This window comes from Anastrepha ludens, chromosome X, assembly GCF_028408465.1.
Source record: "Anastrepha ludens isolate Willacy chromosome X, idAnaLude1.1, whole genome shotgun sequence".
In the NCBI taxonomy this organism is placed as follows: domain Eukaryota; kingdom Metazoa; phylum Arthropoda; class Insecta; order Diptera; family Tephritidae; genus Anastrepha; species Anastrepha ludens.
Genome location: NC_071503.1, coordinates 69,600,872 through 69,619,668, shown reverse-complemented (window position 1 = coordinate 69,619,668; position 18,797 = coordinate 69,600,872). Strand labels below are relative to the sequence as shown.

The window sequence follows — 18,797 nt, the reverse complement described above, 5'->3', positions numbered from 1 at the left end:
ACGTAATTGTGCCAATGTTACACGAGTCTCACGGGGAAGCTGGAGCTCTTCATCTGCAATGGGTGGTGGTTGGACTCCGATTACGGCATTCACGGGACGGGAGTTCATGAAGGTGGTAACGGACTCCCGGTGAATGTCGTTTATTGACTGTCTGAATACTGTCCGGTCCAGTAGGTCTCGGTCAGTTTTGTCCTGGAGTTCGTCAGCGTAGTCGAGGAGGTGTCTCCTGACGTGCCTGGGAGGCGGCTCAGGCTCAAGCAGGTGTCTGCAGGGGTGAAACCTGCGGTAATACCCCAGCAGGAACTGCTTGCTGAGCAATTTGTTGTGCTCCGCGACTGGGAGCATTTGTGCCTCGTTGTGCAGGTGTTGTATGGGTGACATCAGGAGGCACCCGGTCGCTGTCCGAATGGAGGTATTCTGACATGTCTGAAGCTTTATCCACTGCGAATCACTAGTACCAGGCGACCAGACAGGCGCAGCATAGTTTAGAACCGGCCGGCCAATTGCCTTAAATGTCGAAAGCAACAGTTCTTTGTCCTTGCCCCAAGTGCTGCCGGCCAGCGATTTGAGGACCTTGTTGCGATTTTGGACTTTAGTGGCAATTGCGGTTGTGTGCGCAGAGAAGGAGAGCAAGCTGTCAAAGGTTACACCCAAAATTTTGGGGTTATTCACAGTCGGAATTGGTGTGTCGTCGACTTTTACCTTAAGGGACAGCTTGACCTCCTTTGTCCAGGTGGTGAAGAGGGTCGCCGTGGACTTGGTGGGGGAAAGTTGGAGATTCCTCGCAGTGAAAAAGCGAGAAAGGTCGGTGAGGTAGTTGTTCACTTTGGAACACAGGCCATCGATGTCATTGCCCGACGCCATTATCGTGCAATCGTCAGCGTATGAGATCAGGGAAACTCCCGCTGGTGGTTGGGGGAGCTTCGAGATGTAGAAGTTAAAAAGCAAGGGTGAAAGGACCCCACCCTGCGGTACGCCTTGCTTAATCTTCCTCTGCCTTGACATTTGATCTCGAAAAATCACTGACGAGTGCCGACCGCTCAGGTAGTTCGCGGACCACCTCTTCAGCCCTGGCGGGAGTGTCGACTGATAAATATCATCTAGTAGCGTGGAATGGCTGACTGTATCGAAAGCCTTCTTTAGGTCCAACGCTACTAGGACAGTCCTCTCGCAGGGGCGGTTTTGGTTAAGCCCGCGATTTATCAGGGCGTTTATGGCGGTGAGTGCAGTGGTGGTGCTGTGCACTCGTCGGAATCCGTGCTGATGTGGGGCTGGGGCCAGGTGGGTCGTGAAGAGTGGGAGTAGGAGGGCTTCAAGTGTCTTCACTACTGGGGAAAGGAGAGTTATCGGCCGATAAGACTCCCCTTAGTTGGCGGGTTTCCCAGGTTTCAATAGTGGGACCACTCTCCCTGCTTTCCACTTGTCAGGGATGATGAGAGTGGCCAGAGACAAATTGAAGACCCTTGTGAGGTATCCTACTCCCAGGGGTCCCAGATGCTTCAGCATCAGCGCGTTAAGTCCGTCAGGGCCAATGGCTTTCGATGATTTCGACTTGTTGATGGCCCCCTGAACCTCATCACCGGAGAAAGTAAGTGGCGGCGCACTGTCGTTCGTCAGTTTGTGCAGCCTTCTGGTAACACGACGTTTGGTTCTGTCGCCCGGAGGATGCAGTGTAAACAGCCGGCTAAAATAGCTCGCGCATCTCTTCGGGTCCGACGAAGTACTACCGTTGAAGGTGATAGCCACCTTGTCGTTGTGTTTCGTCGGGTTCGACAGGGACCTAACGGTGGACCAGAGCTTACTCACTCCGGAGGTGAGGTTACAAGTCTTCAGGTGCTCAACCCATTTAGTCCGCTTATGTTGATTTACCAGTTGCCGGATCTCCAAATTGAGATCCCTTATGCGGGGATCCCCGGGATCGGCCTGGCGTAGGTGGTCACGCTCGTTTGCTAAACTGGCTGCTTCTGCTGGGAAGTGAGGACGGATGTCCTTATAACATCCAGCTGGGATGAAGCGAGCCGCAGCAGCTGTGAGCACCTTGCGGAATGCGCGTTCGCCGACGCGCACATCAGTGGGGATGGGAAGAGCGGCGAAGGTGTCCTCGGTGAATTCCGTGAAGCCGGCCCAATTAGCTTTTATAAAGTTAAAATTGGACCGGTGATTCGCGGAAACGAAATCGGCAGGTCTCTCGATCGAGACGATAATGGGCAAGTGGTCTGATGCAAGCGATAGCATAGGTCGCCACGCTATGCTATTTATCAGACCCGCGCTAGCTATTGTTAGGTCAGGCGAGCTGCTACAATTGCCCACTACCCTGGTGGGGGCGTCGTCGTTCACTGTGCTGAATGTCGAGTCGTCTATCTGCTCTGCCAATTGCTGTCCCCTACGATCATTTGGCAGGCTTGAATGCCAAAGATCGTGATGCGCATTAAAGTCACCTACAACCAATCGGTTTTCACCTCTGATGAGCGCACCTATATCTATTCAGCTGGTTGACGGTGGGCTTCAACCTTTCACACAATACGCTCGCTAGAACGTTATAAGCGATATTTAGGAGACTAATACCGCGGTAATTGACACAGATTGCAGGGTCGCCCTTCTTATGGATTGGGCAATGATTTGCGACAAACGATTTGAGGACTTCTTATCCCAAAAATACAAATTTTACTTTCGTCTGAAAAAATGAATTGTTTCCTCTGGAGCCTTATTCCTATCTAATAAGTATTAGCAAATTCCATGCACTTTCGTCTGTTTACAAGTCAAATAACGGCTTTCTCTGAAGGACTCCACCATGATATCCACCTCTATTTAAACTTTTCTAGCATTTTCTGCACAATAACTTTTTTAAAGGTTTGCTTTATGTTTTATGCAAATTTTGATGCTGCAATTCGAGGGTTAACCTTTTCCATATTGATTATGCTGCGCTCTTCTCGGGCAAATAGATCTTCGCTTAGATGTTAAAATCCTAGTATGTTTGTAATTGTTTACTACGCGTTGAACAGAGAAAAACAATGGAACTATGAAACGAAATAAAATCCTAATAAAGTAACGCTATTATTACAATAAAAAAAAAAACTGTACGCAAACTTTCCATATTTACATGTTGCTGCAATTATTGTCCTTACCGTTATGTAAGCAATGAAGTAAGGAATCTTGTTATTTTCTTTTGCTTTTGTAACTTAAGAATGTAATAAAAGAATATGGTAAAAAAATATAATATGTTTTCAGCTATAAATTTATGTGGTGTTTTGAATCTCTGAGACTTGATGGGCTATGTGTACGCGTTGTGTTCAAAAAATAAGGTGAAGGTTTCAACTTTCGTGGGCTACGTACTACGGAGTTTCGATTATTATTTCTTTTATGTTTGTACACTCGTCTCGAAGATATGGTTACGGTTTTAGCAAAACAGTATGTTTAGTTTGTTTTTGAAAGGCATAAAAAAAACAAGTGTGTTGAGTGTTCGGCGATTTTCTTCTATCGAAAAAAATTGGTCAAAGAAGACAGCATAATCAAAAAAATGTTTAAAAGTTGTACAAGCTTTTCACAGAAGGTCGAGTTATGACACCGAAACCAAAGCCCAAAGCGAAAAAGAATAAATCGTTGTCTTAACCCCAGAGGGGCTTTCAAATCGTCAAATTGCCAAACAGATTGGTCGAAGTCCAAACGTTGTGAATCTTTACGTGAAACAAGATGTCTCCTATGGTAAGAAAGACAGAACTGCGGCGGCTTTGACACCGAAGGAAAACTGCAAAATCGTTAAGATTGCGTCAAATTTCCCCCTTCCAACAGCACAAATTAAAGAAATTGCAATTGTTGCAGTCAGCAAATCCATCGTTCTAAGGGCTAAAAGCCCCACATCTGAAGCATACAAGGATTTTAAAAGGCACCACATGGCTTGGAGTTCTGTTACAAACAACATTCCGGTGAATGGAAAAAGTACTATTTAGTGACGAAAATAAGTTCAATCAGAACGGACCGGATGGATACAATTAATATTTTCATGACTTAAGAAAGGAAGAAAGGTAGTTGAGTCAACATCACATCCGTAAAAGTTGTACTATGATATGGGGAGCAATATCGTAACACGGGACGAGAAACAGCTATAAGGCTGTGTTCGAATCATCTTTTCGCAAAATTCGTGAAACATTTGGGCCTATTAACTGGATCTTTCAACAGGTGCATTTTACCTGTACACACTTCAAGTGTGGTCAAAACTTGGATTGCGTCCCAAAACGTTGAAACTTTAGCATGGTCCGTATTCTCCAGATTTGAAAATTATTGAAAATCTATGAGGATGGCTTCTTCGTAAAGTTTTTGAGAATGGGCAACAATTTCAAGACAAAAATGCTTCAATTCAAATCATTAAAACGGCCTGGTCTGAAATTTCCTTAGGCTATCTGGAGAATTTATAAGCAAAGTGGCAGCACAAACTTATACGATTTAAATAAGAAATTTCCTAGATTGGTTATTATTTTTTTCTTGTTTGGTTAGCGGGAATAGAGGATTCAAGTGAACCAATAAGTAACCCGACCCCCTTTAACCAATAACCCTTTCCACGACAGTCGGTTCTACGTTACCGAAACGACTCCGATTTATATCCGGCCAAGGACTGTCACTCCAGCAGCATTCCCCGTATGTAAGTATGGGGAATGTTTATGCTGCTATAACAACAACAACAACAACACAGTACTACAGCTGCTGAAATTTTACGGCTGCGAAATACCGTTACATGGAACTAACGTTGCGGGGAGCATCCAAAATCCTTAATTGTTGCGACAATAAATATTGTTGGGAGAGTCCAAATCATTAACCTCCTAAAGGATTAATATATGTTGCGGATCAATAAATTTTGGAGTGACAGAATCCAATTCACGGGATCAATATATGATAGAGCGAGAGGATCCAGTTCATAGGATCGATAAAGGATGCGGCGGGAATCAAATGAGTTTCCAAAATATTAGATCTTTTCAAATGTTTCAAATTACGTTTTACCTCCATTTATTTTCAGAAATATTTTCTTTTACATACAAAAATGGTTAATTATTACAAATAACAAGAGTTGATAAATCTTAAAATTTTTATAATTAAAGCATATTTTACTAAGCGGTAAGTTCTACAAATTTTAAACGAATATTTAAATGAACCCAACATAACGATATGTTTGTTAAAGTTTGCAACAGTAGAAATAAAATTATAAATTCCCAAAATAAATCTTCTTTCGTAGGCAGAAGACACAACTTGCATGTTACCACTCGAACGAGGCCGTTAGGTCCGGGGTGGCATTTCGTTACTCTGCGAGGGCCCTCTTTGTCGGTGGAGTAGGCTCGTTGAAAATAGCTACTACATCTCCTTATTCGAAGTTGCGTGAGGGTCGAGCTCATTTAGTATGGCGTTGCAGGCAGTCGAGATGCTCTTCTCTCCAGAAGTGTTTTCTTATTGTCAAAATTAGCTGCCATCGTTGATGCAGGCTACCACAGAACCCTTGACCTTAGACCCTGGAAGCGACTTTAGAGGTTCGCCCACAGTACAGTTCCCAGGAGTTAACACCTCTGAATCACAAGCATCGCCAGAGCTATCGCATAGCGGACGGGAGTTTATGCAGGCCTCTACTTCAGTTAAGAGTGTGCTGAACTCTTCATAAGACAGCAAAGATGTCGCCAATAACTCGTTTGAGGTGGTATTTTAAACCTTTGATACCAGTCTCCCAATAACCTACAATGTGAGGCGCGGCAAGTGTATTGAAACACGACTCGATGTCATAATCAGCAATCATAGTTTGGGGTTTTTCATGAACTGTTCGTATTTATTTCGAAGCTCCTTCTCCGCGTCGATTCAATTTGTACCATTATCCGAAAACATGACCTTGCAATATGCTCTAACATTGATGAATCTTTTGAATGCGTTCAGTACACAGACAAGTGAGCTCGGTACACATACAAATGAGCTCGTATATATACCCCTTCATAGATTTCGCTCCCCTTCTATGCGTCAACTTATACATGCATGAACCAGCGAAGTCCACGGCAGTTCGTGAAAGAAACGAACGTATGTTGTTCAGGACGTAAGAAAGTCAGCCATCGATCGATCGGCAAAGTTGCGATTCAAGCACGTCGATTTTACGCCCTTATGGTAAACTTGGCGAATCAAGCTACGGGCGCCAACAACCAATAACGACGTCTCAAAACAGTTTTCATAATGCGGTATCCGGCGTGAAAGCTGAGTTTGTGTATTTCGCAGACTATTAGCTTGGCAAGTGGACAATTCTTAAGCAAGATAATAGGTTGTCTAACATCAGGCACGATTTCAACACGCTTAATTTTCCACCAACACGTAAAATACAGGCCACATACAGAAACGGCTGCAAACGCAAAAGACTATTACGAAGCCGTGTTGGTGTTTTAGCGCTGCAAAGAGAAATTTCATTAGAAAAATAAAATCGTTGTGTATACCTGATTAGGTGAAGTTCAGTTTCAGATAACTCGGGACTACTCGGAGAGCTAAAACCCTTCATAAGATTGAGTCACCTGTTAGCCCTTAAGTTTGACAAAAGACGTAGAGCGTAGGAGATGACGCGGCCCAGCTTGGAATACGATGAGTATTACGTCATCACCGACCGATCCCTAGAGTTAGTCGCAGGAACACGAATGCTGCTTCGAATGCCCATATCTGTCATGAGCTCTATCAATGACTTCTGCTTCCACAATTGTTCAGCGGTCCTCAGATCCTCAGTCCAAGCGAAAAGCGGGTAGACCTGGCAACATTGTGAACTTAAGCGGTCTTCGATGAAATTAGCGACATAGTAATGCTACCGTCCCTTTGTGTTGTACGTGCGTACAGAACGGCGTTGTAAGCGGATATGTGCAGTTCCGTAAATGACCCAGCTGCTTCCGTACCAAGCCAATAATGGCCTTTCAAATATGCCAGCTGCTGCAGTTCTATGCGATGCTCCAACCACTTCGTGGCGATGGACTTAAGAATGACGTGATCCCAACCTACTTTAGTGCGCCATATGTCTTGAAACCACAGCTTTGAGTTTATAGCTGCGAGAGGATCGAAGAGCGTACTTGCGTGAGATAAAAATATGTGCTTGGTTAAATTAACAGGCGGTTCCCTCAAAGTTCAAACCCATCTTCTCGTAACACTTCGGAGACTTTTTGCTGTAGCAATTGAAGTTCTTCTTTACAAGATGGACTGGTAAATGGGCCAGCCATGTAAAAATTCTTGAGGGTGACATAAAGAGTCGGCATGTTTTGAGGATACGCAAATGTGTCAATGCATTTTGGTGACATCTGCGGTTACAGCATAGCGGTTCATTTTAAAGCGAAGGAAGATCATGTACAAATCTTGCTGCAGATGAGGTCCTACAAGTAACCCACCCTTCAGCGAATTGCCGAAAGCCAATTTTGCGGAGGCATTGAATATAACTCTCAATTTGGTTGTGATACTACTCTCATTTAAAACAGGCTGATGAGGCATATAATATTTGATTCACTGTATCTGACACGTCCCGCATATGTTTCATGTCACTCACAAGCGAGTCTTCTTTAAAGACGTGGCAATTCGACGACGTACTAGAGGCAAACTCCGGATATGCGGCCACTTTGAAAGAGCTATATTCTGCGTTAGTAAGTCGCTCGTAATCCGATGAAGAGACGCGTGCAGTGGCGGCGCCCTCTAGAGGTTAAAAAGCTTTTACACTTACCTACGATGTGGCGTCAGCAGCGGACAACGGACAAGACCCGTTTCTGACCAATGATTCAATACGGCAACGGTCGTTGAAGGCACGGCACGGTACAATAGGGTGTGATCAAGGTCTTTACGCACGCGGCAAGTGGAATCACTGTTACATCGATCTTTATAGTGACCTGAACTTAAGCAGTTGAAATATACACCACCATGCTTCACGAACTGCATTTTTGCTGAAAAAACTAACTCACCAAATATTTGACAATCAAAAATTGCATGAGGCCCACTATTACATGCACACACGTTATTCTGTTCTGATACCGCGTGGAACACATTTTTCAACTTGCTTGCTGATGCAATTTTTACCTTAATAGGTACTGATGTTGTTGACGACGCAAACATCGATAGCGATCGACATCGTATCTTTAAAAATGTGGTTAGTGGTTCAAAGGACGAAGGTTCATCACTAAGGAGCGAAAACCCCCACTGCTTACGCGTTTCGAATGCCAATTAACTGACCCCCTCATGCAGCAATCAATTATTCCAAAACTGAAGCGGACGACCCAACGCTTAAAGCACAGCTACTGCTGACTAACGAGGAAACGCGACGAAAAATCCAATCCATTCTGTAGAGTCATCGGGAAATGTGGGTAACTCTAATTCCAATAGATGTACGGCTGCGGACACGACTGCCAAGTTTTTTCTTGGATACGCCCATTTACAGCGTATTGACCAACGTTTAAACGATTCCACTGTTCACTCAATAACTGAAGGTAGCTCACAATATTTTCCGCATTCATCTTGAATCGCACGTTTTAATGGAATTCGAGATTTTTTAAGTTAAGATTTTGATGTACCAGTCTTCAAAGAAAAGTCGCAACGGGCTTTTAGAACTTTCGCGAAAGGCTGCACAAACATACACAAGATATAATGCACCAATTACACATTATGTACAGACTGCTAATTGTAATTTTATTTCTATCGAATGCGAATTCAAATCATCATGCTAGTCTTTAAAATATTTAAATAAGAAAATTGATCAATTGTTGACTGTACAAAAACAAGTTTGCCAACTTCTTGCGAAGCCTTACACTCCCAGACCACCACACCGCCCCCGCCATGCTTCACTGTTGGTACAAGATTTTCTTTTTCGAGCGCAGTACCGCTCTTACGCCAGACTAGTTTTCTTTCTTTAATGCCAAATATGCAATATTTGCTTTCATCCGAAAAAAACACGTTCCCAAAATTTTTTAGACTTGTTGACATATTCTTTTGCAAAATCCATGTGATTTTTCTATAGATTTCGGATATGTACGGTTTCTACGTGCTACATGTCCGCGATACCCATCTTTTTTAAGTATTTTTTTTTATTTATTTATTTATTGTCTTTGAATGGATACATTCTTACAGATTATATTATAATAATGTACAATAGTTTAGTAGTTACTAAGAAAAGAACGATTTAAGATGATTGACTAAGATGCCATACGGCCATATAAAATCAGCACCAGAAGAATTGAAAAACATATTTAAATCTGCACATGCGCTAGGAATCGAATTAAATTGAATTTTACTTAAAAGGGAAGGACAATCAATAGATCCAGAAATGGTACGAGTAATAAATGAGCACGATAGAATAGATCGATGCAGTAATCATTGAAAATAGACAAATTAGTGACAGTGGAGCGACTTGCAACGAAACCATGCTGGTTGGTAGATATTAGGCCTTTGACAGCAAAATACAACATATCATTCAAAAAGTTTTGAGTCAGTCGAAAGCTTCGAAATCGATCTGTAATTGCTAACATCGTTTTTATTTCCACTCTTAAATATAGGCGTAACGGAAGTAAATTTCCAGTCGTCAAAGATACCGGAGGACAACGATTTATTAAATATAATTGTAAGAGGCTCAGCGAGACACAAGCAGTTCTTCAGCAAAATGCCCGAAAGGCCATCCGAGTGAGTTTTCGTTGTAGGTTTAAGCTTCATAATACCTTTGACCCCATCAGTAACAGATAGGCACAAAGTCCCAAAATTAAGAGGTGAAAAACTATTACAGGGCAAACTAGAATCGAAGTCTAAGTCGGGTTCAAAATTAGAGCAAAAAAAGTCGACAAATAAATTGGCAGATTCTATGGCGGAATTTGCATATTTACCATTATAAAAAACATTGTTTGGCACCATTGAGCAAGACTTTTTTGATTTGATGAATTGCCAAAAGGCCTTCGAATCCGAAATAATATTGTTTTCGAAATTCAAGATGTAATTTCTATATAAGAACTTGTTCAAACAGTTAAATTTTTTTAAAAGGCATTGAAATTTTGAGTAGTGCATTCGGTCTCCAGACCTTTTATACAGTTTACAAAATTTGTTTTTTAGATTCTTTAGATGCCTAAGCCGTTTGGTATGCCAAGGTGTCTTATATACTTTCTTATGATAAATAGGAATGTGCTTCAAGCACAGCTCAGAAACCTTAGTCTTAAAAAATGAAAACAAGAGGTAACATCATTGTCGTGGAAGGCATTATTCCAGTCAATACTTAATAAAATTTCGCTAAAAATTGAGAAGTCGCATGAGTTGTAGTTAAATTTAAGTTAGGCTCATCGGATACCTCAGAAAAGTCATAAAATTCCAACTCAAGAGAAAGAGGAACATGATGTTTATCAGTTAAAGATATGGGAGCAATGCCTTCCGACAATGTGTAGTTGATGTTATTTGAAATAAACACTAGATCTAGGATTCTATTAAGACTATTATAAAAACCATGAATTTCGGCTGAAGAATTTACGTTAGAAGCCATAAAGCAGCCGAGTTTCTAAGTGGGGACCAACTGAGGCGACATAAATTTAAATCACTGAGGACACAGAGATGACTGTCACCAGCTATGCTTGATGCTAATAACACAACATTATCAGCATGTGCAAAGTATAAATAATCCGGACTATTCGGCGGAATGTAGGATGCACACACATAAACTGTTCCAGATGAGCCATAAATACGTACACAAAGCTGATCGATGAGTGTGTCAGAATTGGTAAGCGTTACCAATGATGCGCGAAATTTTCTCCGAACAGCAATGAGAACACCACCTCCTCTGGAACATCCTGATTTGACAGGGTCACGATCTTTATGGAAAATATCGTACAAATCGGGGTCAAAAATTTCACAGTCGAAAAAATTTTCATTCAGCCAAGATTCAACGAATACAAAAATATCAAAGTCAAAGAAAGAACTTTTCATATATTCCGTGGCACATTTAGTTCGAAGTCCAGATATATTTTGAAAATACAATTTTACTAATTTATTACTAGCGATGGAGTTATGTGCAGCAGTTACGGAATTATAGGTGGAGTGACGTCTTTTTGAAAAAAAAAGTTAATGGCCGAATTTTTACGTTCGTAGGCCATATATCCGCATTTAAAAGCTTTTCACAAGAAAACTCAGAAACGCCTAGCTTAAAGTCGAAAGAAATTTGCGGTCAATTTCTGCATGTTTTGCAACATAGTCCACAATATCGGCAGCTGTCACAGTGTTTAAGAATGACGATATGTGCAGCCACTTCATGTTAGGAACTACACCTAATTCACTATTTTGGTTTGAACCGATAACTAAAGGTTGTTTAACCTTTTTTCTATTAGCTCTAGTTACGGTTATCCATTCACGTGTACGATTTGATGTAGGTGCAAGAGAAATCAGCCTTGCCGACGCTTTTTTGCAAGTGGATGTTGATGGGAGAACGGACGTAGTAGCAGTAGCAGCAGCAATTGGCGTCAGCTTCACTTTAGCTGTATTAGTAACAGCAGCGCTATAAGAGAGTGGCGCATCACCAACACCAGCATGACAGTGCGAAGCAGAGGAAAACGAATTTGTCTCACCATGTGGAGCAGCAACAATAGACACGTTTACAGCAGTCACTGGTAGTAGTGGCTCCTGTCTCTTAGATTTGCTTTTCGCATTTTTTGTGTTACTTGACATGACACTCACATGCAAGAACACAAGCACTAAGGTCACTTAACGGTATTAGGAATCACCAAATTGCGTCACGCTGAACAGCAGCGCAGATTTTCAAGTAGAGGCAATAGGCCGCTCCCCTCCCAGAATTAATACTTAACGATAAGTAAATACCAAACTGCGACGTGCTGAACATCAGCGCAGATTTTCATGAAGAGGCAATAGGCCGCTCCCCCTCGCGTGAAGTATTACCTAACGGTCGTCCCGCGGCACATACCGGTATTTTGATAATCTAGGCGGCCAAAACTATTTTCACGTTTTTTTTAGTCTTAAATACTTTTATTCATCATCATTTAGACAATGGACTTTTTTTATTGAAATATTATATTATTAACCCTTAAATGACCGTGGTATCTTTAAAGATACAACCATTTTGTACTAGAATACTAAATAGAAAATGAATTTTTTTTGGGGTATTTATAGGTTAAATTATATAAAATAGACATCATTATTAATGTTTTAATTATTTATTATCAAATGCCAAGTTTCACAGAAGGTGTCAAATAAAATACATTGTTTGAACCAAAAAAAAAAAATTTAATTCAATCAATAATCTTACGTCAGTAAGAACTAAAGCAAAATGAAACAAATTAAAGGAAAAAATTACAAATTTTCATTATCTGATGAATCAGATTCGTTAGGTTGGGCCGGAATGAGTAAACTTACCGTTTCCGGTAAATATGATTTTAATTTTCCTCTTTTCACATTTCTAGTGCTGCTAAATAAAGGGTCTGAACTTAAAAAAAGTCGATTAAAAATTTCTCCATTGCAGTTTTCTCGGGAAAATTTTCTTGCGAAGTCTTGGCGGTAAGTTCTAAAATGTTTATTCCTTGCTCCTGCAGCTTCCTCCGAAAGTTGTCCAATAGGCACCAATGCATTTTTTATGATTAATGCACCAAGCTCAAGACATTCGTGGTTAATATCGTGCTTTAAATGCAGCTGATTAAAATCGTTGGATGTAGCGCCACAAATATAGCACTTATTGGTAGAAGTTGTGCCAGAAGCAGCGTTGCACACTTTGCCATCTACCATTGTCATGACGAACACGTGACTGACTTTAAAGGTTAAACTATTTGTTGAGGAATGCGAAATAGGGATATGGCAACACTGATGTAAAATGTCAAAAAGGAATATATTGGAGAACACAGCCTGGCGCGTTGCGGAGGTCGATCGTAATAAGTCGAATTAATAAACCACTTTTTTTTTAATTGTATTTGTAACTAATTTGAATTGTATTTGTAACTATTTTGAAGTAATAAACGTTTAGAGAGTATAATAGGCGGATTATACCACGCATCACAACAGGTGGCGACGAGGAAATTGGTCTCATAACCTACAAAACTGCAAAGTAGGAACATAAGCGAAAATGGCAGAACAAGAGGAACTTATGAAACTGTTGCAGATGCAAAGCAAATTACTGGAGCAATTGACTCAAAGATCAAAGCAGCCAGTAGAAAATTCGAAGGAACAGTTGATGGAGTCATTGGCGAAAAGCATAGCAGAATTTTGCTATGATGCCACAAACGCACTCACATTCGACACGTGGTATGCACGTCACGAAGACGTTTTCTTGGTCGATGGCAAAGATTTGGACGAAGCATCACGTGTTCGCCTCTTAATGAGGAAGCTAAATCCAATTGCGTATAACAAGTATGCAACATATATTTTACCAAAAAATCCACGAGATTTCACATTCGAAGAAACAATCTCCAAGCTGGGAGAAATGTTCGGTGCAAATGAATCGCTCTTCAGTATAAGATACAAATGTTTGCAAATTAGTAAGAATCAACAGGAAGACCTGGTATCGTATGCAGCCAGGGTCAATGCTCAATGTGAAAAATTTAGACTGTCGGAACTTTCGGCAGATCAATTCAAATGCCTCATCTATGTATTTGGGTTGCAAGCGCACACAGAAGCCGACATTCGTATAAAAATATTGGCAAAGCTAGAAGAAGATTCACAGCAAACATTAAACTCTCTGGTGAGCCATGCGAAAAAATTCATCAATCTTAAGAAAGATACAGCAATGGTGGAAGAGACAAAAGCCGTAATAACCAACGCAATACATGCAAATACACGCCAAAGCAAGAACGATGCAACTAAAAATAGCAAAACAAATAAAGCGAAGATTCCAAAAACACCCTGTTGGAATTGCGGAGACATGCACTATGCAAAATATTGTACATATCACAATCAAAAGTGTAACAAGTGCAACAAATACGGTCATAAGGAGGGGTACTGTAATTCATACAGCGCCAGTAAAAGCAAAAGCACAAAACCTCAGCGACACAAGCAACAACAAACGAGCAACAAAGGTCACAACAGTTGCTTACAAGTAAATTCAATAACGCTTGTTAATCGACGCAAATACACAACAGTAAGCATAAAGCCGATAGAAACCGCAACATCATCGTTTCCGTCGTGTGATGTCAGAATGCAGGTGGACACCGCCTCGGACGTCTCGCTAATCGGAAAGTCCACATGGATACAAATGGGTCAACCGGGAATACGGTTGGAGAACAAATACGTTACCAGCGCATCAAAAGATAAGATTCAACTACTAGCCGAATTTTCTTGTGAAGCTAGGCTAAACGGGGAAGTACAATACTGTAATTTATTCGTAACAAATATTGATTCTTTGAACATCTTAGGAGTTGACTGGTGTGACATTTTCCATATTTGGGAAAAGCCTCTCAATCTCATTTGTAACAACATCATATCGGTTCAAGATCAACAATCTACTATTTTGAAGCATATACAGCAAGACTATGCGGACATATTCAAGCCAGATCTGGAAAGTTGTAGCACAGTTACATCAGCATTGCATCTAAAGCCGGATGTTAAACCAATTTTTCGCGCAAAAAGGCCAGTAGCATATTCCATGCTACCGTACATTGAAAAAGAACTAAATAGATTACATCAATTAGGGGTTATCACCCCTGTAGAATTTTCTAAATGGGCAGCGCCTATCGTAGCAGTGAAGAAACCGTCTGGCAAGGTTCGGATCTGTGGCGATTATTCATCAGGGCTAAACGCATGGTTAGAGCCGCATCAATATCCGCTGCACACGCCAGAAGAAATTTACGCAAAGGTCGCGGGAAGTCATTGCTTTACCGTAATAGACCTATCAGACGCGTATCTACAGATACCCGTCACAGCAGAGTCAGCCAAGCTGCTCACCATTAACACGCATATGGGTCTGTTTACGTTCAATCGACTCGCACCAGGTATCAAAAGCGCTCCAGGAGCGTTCCAACAAATCATGGACACCATATTGGCAGGCATAGATGACACCGTCGCTTACATAGATGACATCATTATAGGCGGTGCAACCTTTGAGAAACATGTCGAAAACCTTCATAAAGTGGCGCAACAGCTACAGAAGTATAAATTTCGGGTCCAGTTCGACAAATGCAAATTTTTTGCTGCACAGGTAAAATATTTGGGGAACATTTTAAGCAAAACAGGTATAAAACCTGACCCCACCAAAATAAGCCAGATTCTAGCACTACCAGAACCAAAAAATGTGTCAGAAGTCCGAGCATTTCTGGGCAGTGTAAACTATTATGGAAAATTCATCGCAGAAATGTCCAACGTCAGAGCACCTTTGGACAAATTGCTTCATAAAAATGAAAAGTTTAATTGGAACGCTGATTGCCAAAAAGCCTTCCAGCAATTCAAACGCATTTTAAATTCAGATTTAATGCTTACGCATTATAACCCCAATTTACCATTGAAAGTGGCAGCAGACGCCTCCAATAGAGGAATCGGTGCGTTTATTTGTCACGTTTTTCCGGACGGATCAGAGAAGGTTATACAACACGCCTCAAAAGTTTTAACGGATGCAGAGCAAAAGTACTCGCAAATTGAAAAGGAAGCTTTAGCATTAGTTTTTGCGCTAAAGAAGTTCCACAGATTTATTTTTGGACGTAAGTTCACATTGTGCACGGATCATAAGCCGCTAATCGCAATATTTGGTAAAAATAAGGGCATCCCAACGTACGCAGCAAATAGGCTTCAGCGATGGGCACTAATATTGATGATGTACGACTTCAATATCCAATACATTAAAACAACAGAATTTGGATGTGTAGACATGCTTTCGCGCCTTATAGCCAATCACACAAAGCAAGACGAAGACATGGTGATAGCTTGTACGCAAATGGAAGAAGAAATGAACACGATTATTGAAGACCAATGTGAAAAACTTCCGGTGAGTTTTGAAATGATAAGAAAAGCTACAAAGCAATGTTCAACGGCCCAAGCTGTCATAAACGCATTATCAAATGGATGGAAGCAAGAAATAACACCAGAATTACAGCCACTTTATGCACGGAAAGATGCACTCAGCGTGATTCAAGAGTGCCTAATGTTTCATGAACGCATAGTGATTCCGAAGAAATTACAACCACGAATTTTACGTCAACTACACAGAGGACATCCAGGTAGAGAACGGATGAAATTGTTAGCAAGGAGTTACGTGTATTGGCCTGGTGTGGGCGAAGATATAGTCTCGTATTCACGAAATTGTCAACTTTGTGCATCAACAGCAAAAATGGCTGTAAAACATACACTACGATCATGGCCGTTAGCAACAAAACCAATGGAACGGTTACACATTGATATAGCAGGACCATGCAATGGGTTTTATTACTTCGTAATCGTAGATGCATTCTCAAAATAGCCTGAAATTTTTCAAATAGAGAATATCACAACGCAAACAATCATTAGCAAGCTAAATGAAACGCTTTCACGTTACGGAGATTGTGACACACTGGTCTCCGATAACGGCACACAGTTTACGAGCGGAGCGTTCGAACAATTCGTAACATCGCGGGGTATTCAACACATAAGGACATCGCCTTATCATCCCCAGTCCAATGGACAAGCGGAACGGTTCGTAGATATACTGAAAAGAGCATTAAAAAAATTAAAAATGGAAGGATTCAGAAAACTTGCAAACATTTTTGCAAACGTATAGATCCACACCAAATCCGAATGTGGTAGAACGTAAATCTCCGGCAGAAGCCTTCCTTAACCGGAAAATCAAAACAACGTTAGACTTAACTAAGCCACAAACAACGAAAATCAAACAACGAAATTTAAAACAAGAAAAGCAGTTTAATGTCAAACACGGAGCAAAATCTAGAGAATTTTCGAATGGAAGCCTTGTAAACGTTAAATGGCATCAAGGCAATGATACGTTTTGGATTCCTGGCGTTATCATAGAACGGATTGGTTCTGTGAACTACAATGTCAGAATTGAAGTAAAGGGCAACTCAAAACTGATTAGATCACATGCAAATAAAATGGTAAAACGGTATGGAAACCATACTGGCAATCGCGATGTGACTAAATATTTATGCGACGTTTTTGATCTCACAGAACTACCACGGTTCAATGAAGAAAATCAACCCGTACTACAGCCAGAAACTGTTGAAGTGGCTCCCCTAGTGGAAACCACCTCATCTGGTTCTAATGCACATGCAGAAACAAATAGAGGAACATCAACGAGTCGCAGGATTCGTAGACCACCAGCATATTTGAATGAGTATGATACTTCCTAACAAAGAGAGGTGTTGAGGAATGCGAAATAGGGATATGGCAACCCTGATGTAAAATGTCAAAAAGGAATATATTGGAGAAGACAGCCTGGCGCGTTGCGGAGGTCGATCGTAATAAGTCGAATTAATAAACCACTTTTTTTTGAATTGTATTTGTAACTAATTTGAATTGTATTTGTAACTATTTTGAAGTAATAAACGTTTAGAGAGTATAATAGGCGGATTATACCACGCATCACAACACTATTTAATTCTAAATCCGTAGCTGACAGCGATTTCAAAGATTCAGTTACGAAGTCAGTTTCCTTTTTAGTTATGTCCACACTTTCTTTCACAAACCGGAACCTCAAAGGACGACAAAAACGAGCTGAAGAGGGCGTTGGATTTTCCCAAACGACTTTATCACTTTTTCCACAGACTAACCTTAATGGAACAAAACAGGTTTGGAAGATATTTGAATCACAATCAGTATCACTTTCTTGTTTTTGTTTAAACTGTGACTGCTGTGAGCCGTCGCATCCCCATTTACAAATAAGTTTTAGAGCCAATCTTTCTTGTTCTTTAAGGGCTTCCAAATAAGTTAATAAGCGTTTCACTGTAACATCGACCACGGGCTGTAAATCACATTCGGCGCTAGTGCATGTAAATCCGATAGATTCAGTAGGCGGATACAATTCATTTTTTGCTTTTTGAATAAGTGTGTAGCAGTGAAATTTTTTACATGTGTTCCTTACAACTTCGTACTGAGCACTTGTTAGATCAGCATCAATCATCATTTTCAATGCTTGCATTGGTGATAAAGAGTGGATTTCTTGTTTCCTAGTGTTTGAAAATGCCTTTTTGTATTTTGTCGCACGTATCGGAGAGTTTTGAATGTCTTTTAATACTTTAGAAGCATCTCTCTTTCCACTTTTGATTAACTCTACTTAAGCAGCATGCATAATCAAGTTTTTGTCCTTTACTGTAGATCTGAGTTTTGCAGTTTTGCGTCTTTTAGATCTTTCACCTGAGTCACTGAAATGTTTCTGAGGACGGCCACATCGTTTCGGTATTGCTGCAACAGTTAATTCGAAACCTCCTTTCAACCAAGACTTGTACTTTGATAGGAAAACCTCTTCCTTTTTTTGTACTTGTAGCCACTTTTTCTTGATTTGTGATTGAAAATATGAAAAATTGTGCTTAAGAGCTGATATCTGTTCGTCAGAGTATTTTTCATTTGACAAAAGCTCCTGTTGTAAAGAGTTTAATTTTTCGTCCAAATTTGGTAAATTCTGAGCTTGCATGCGGTCGAATAGGTATTTTCGAGCCACAATTCGAACCCCTGAAGTGCCTTGAGAACCTTAAACAAACCAAAAAATAATAAGTTTAGAAAACGCTTTAAAAAAACTGTTCCATGAAACTTTTGAAATTCCACAATTAATTAATCTGCGGTTTTCTGCGGCTAATTCTACTTTATTCTACATCTCAAAGCATATGTACACAATCTGAAAAAAAAATTCAAGCTTGGACGGACTTGAAAGTATAACTTTCAGCTTA

General features: G+C 40.7%; 2 protein-coding genes across 2 annotated transcripts in view; one reads left to right on the top strand and one right to left on the bottom strand.

Annotated features, from left to right (window-relative positions):
• Positions 1-18,797, bottom strand: part of LOC128870433 (calcium/calmodulin-dependent protein kinase type II alpha chain) — a 341,402-nt gene that overhangs the window by 301,326 nt on the left and 21,279 nt on the right. The gene's annotated exons all lie outside the window — the stretch shown is intronic.
• LOC128870190 (uncharacterized protein K02A2.6-like) lies at positions 13,064-17,264 on the top strand. The gene is made up of 3 exons (XM_054112784.1): positions 13,064-15,910; positions 16,382-16,593; positions 16,679-17,264. Exons 1-3 carry the CDS (start codon positions 13,064-13,066, stop codon positions 17,262-17,264), a joined length of 3,645 nt encoding a protein of 1,214 aa, XP_053968759.1.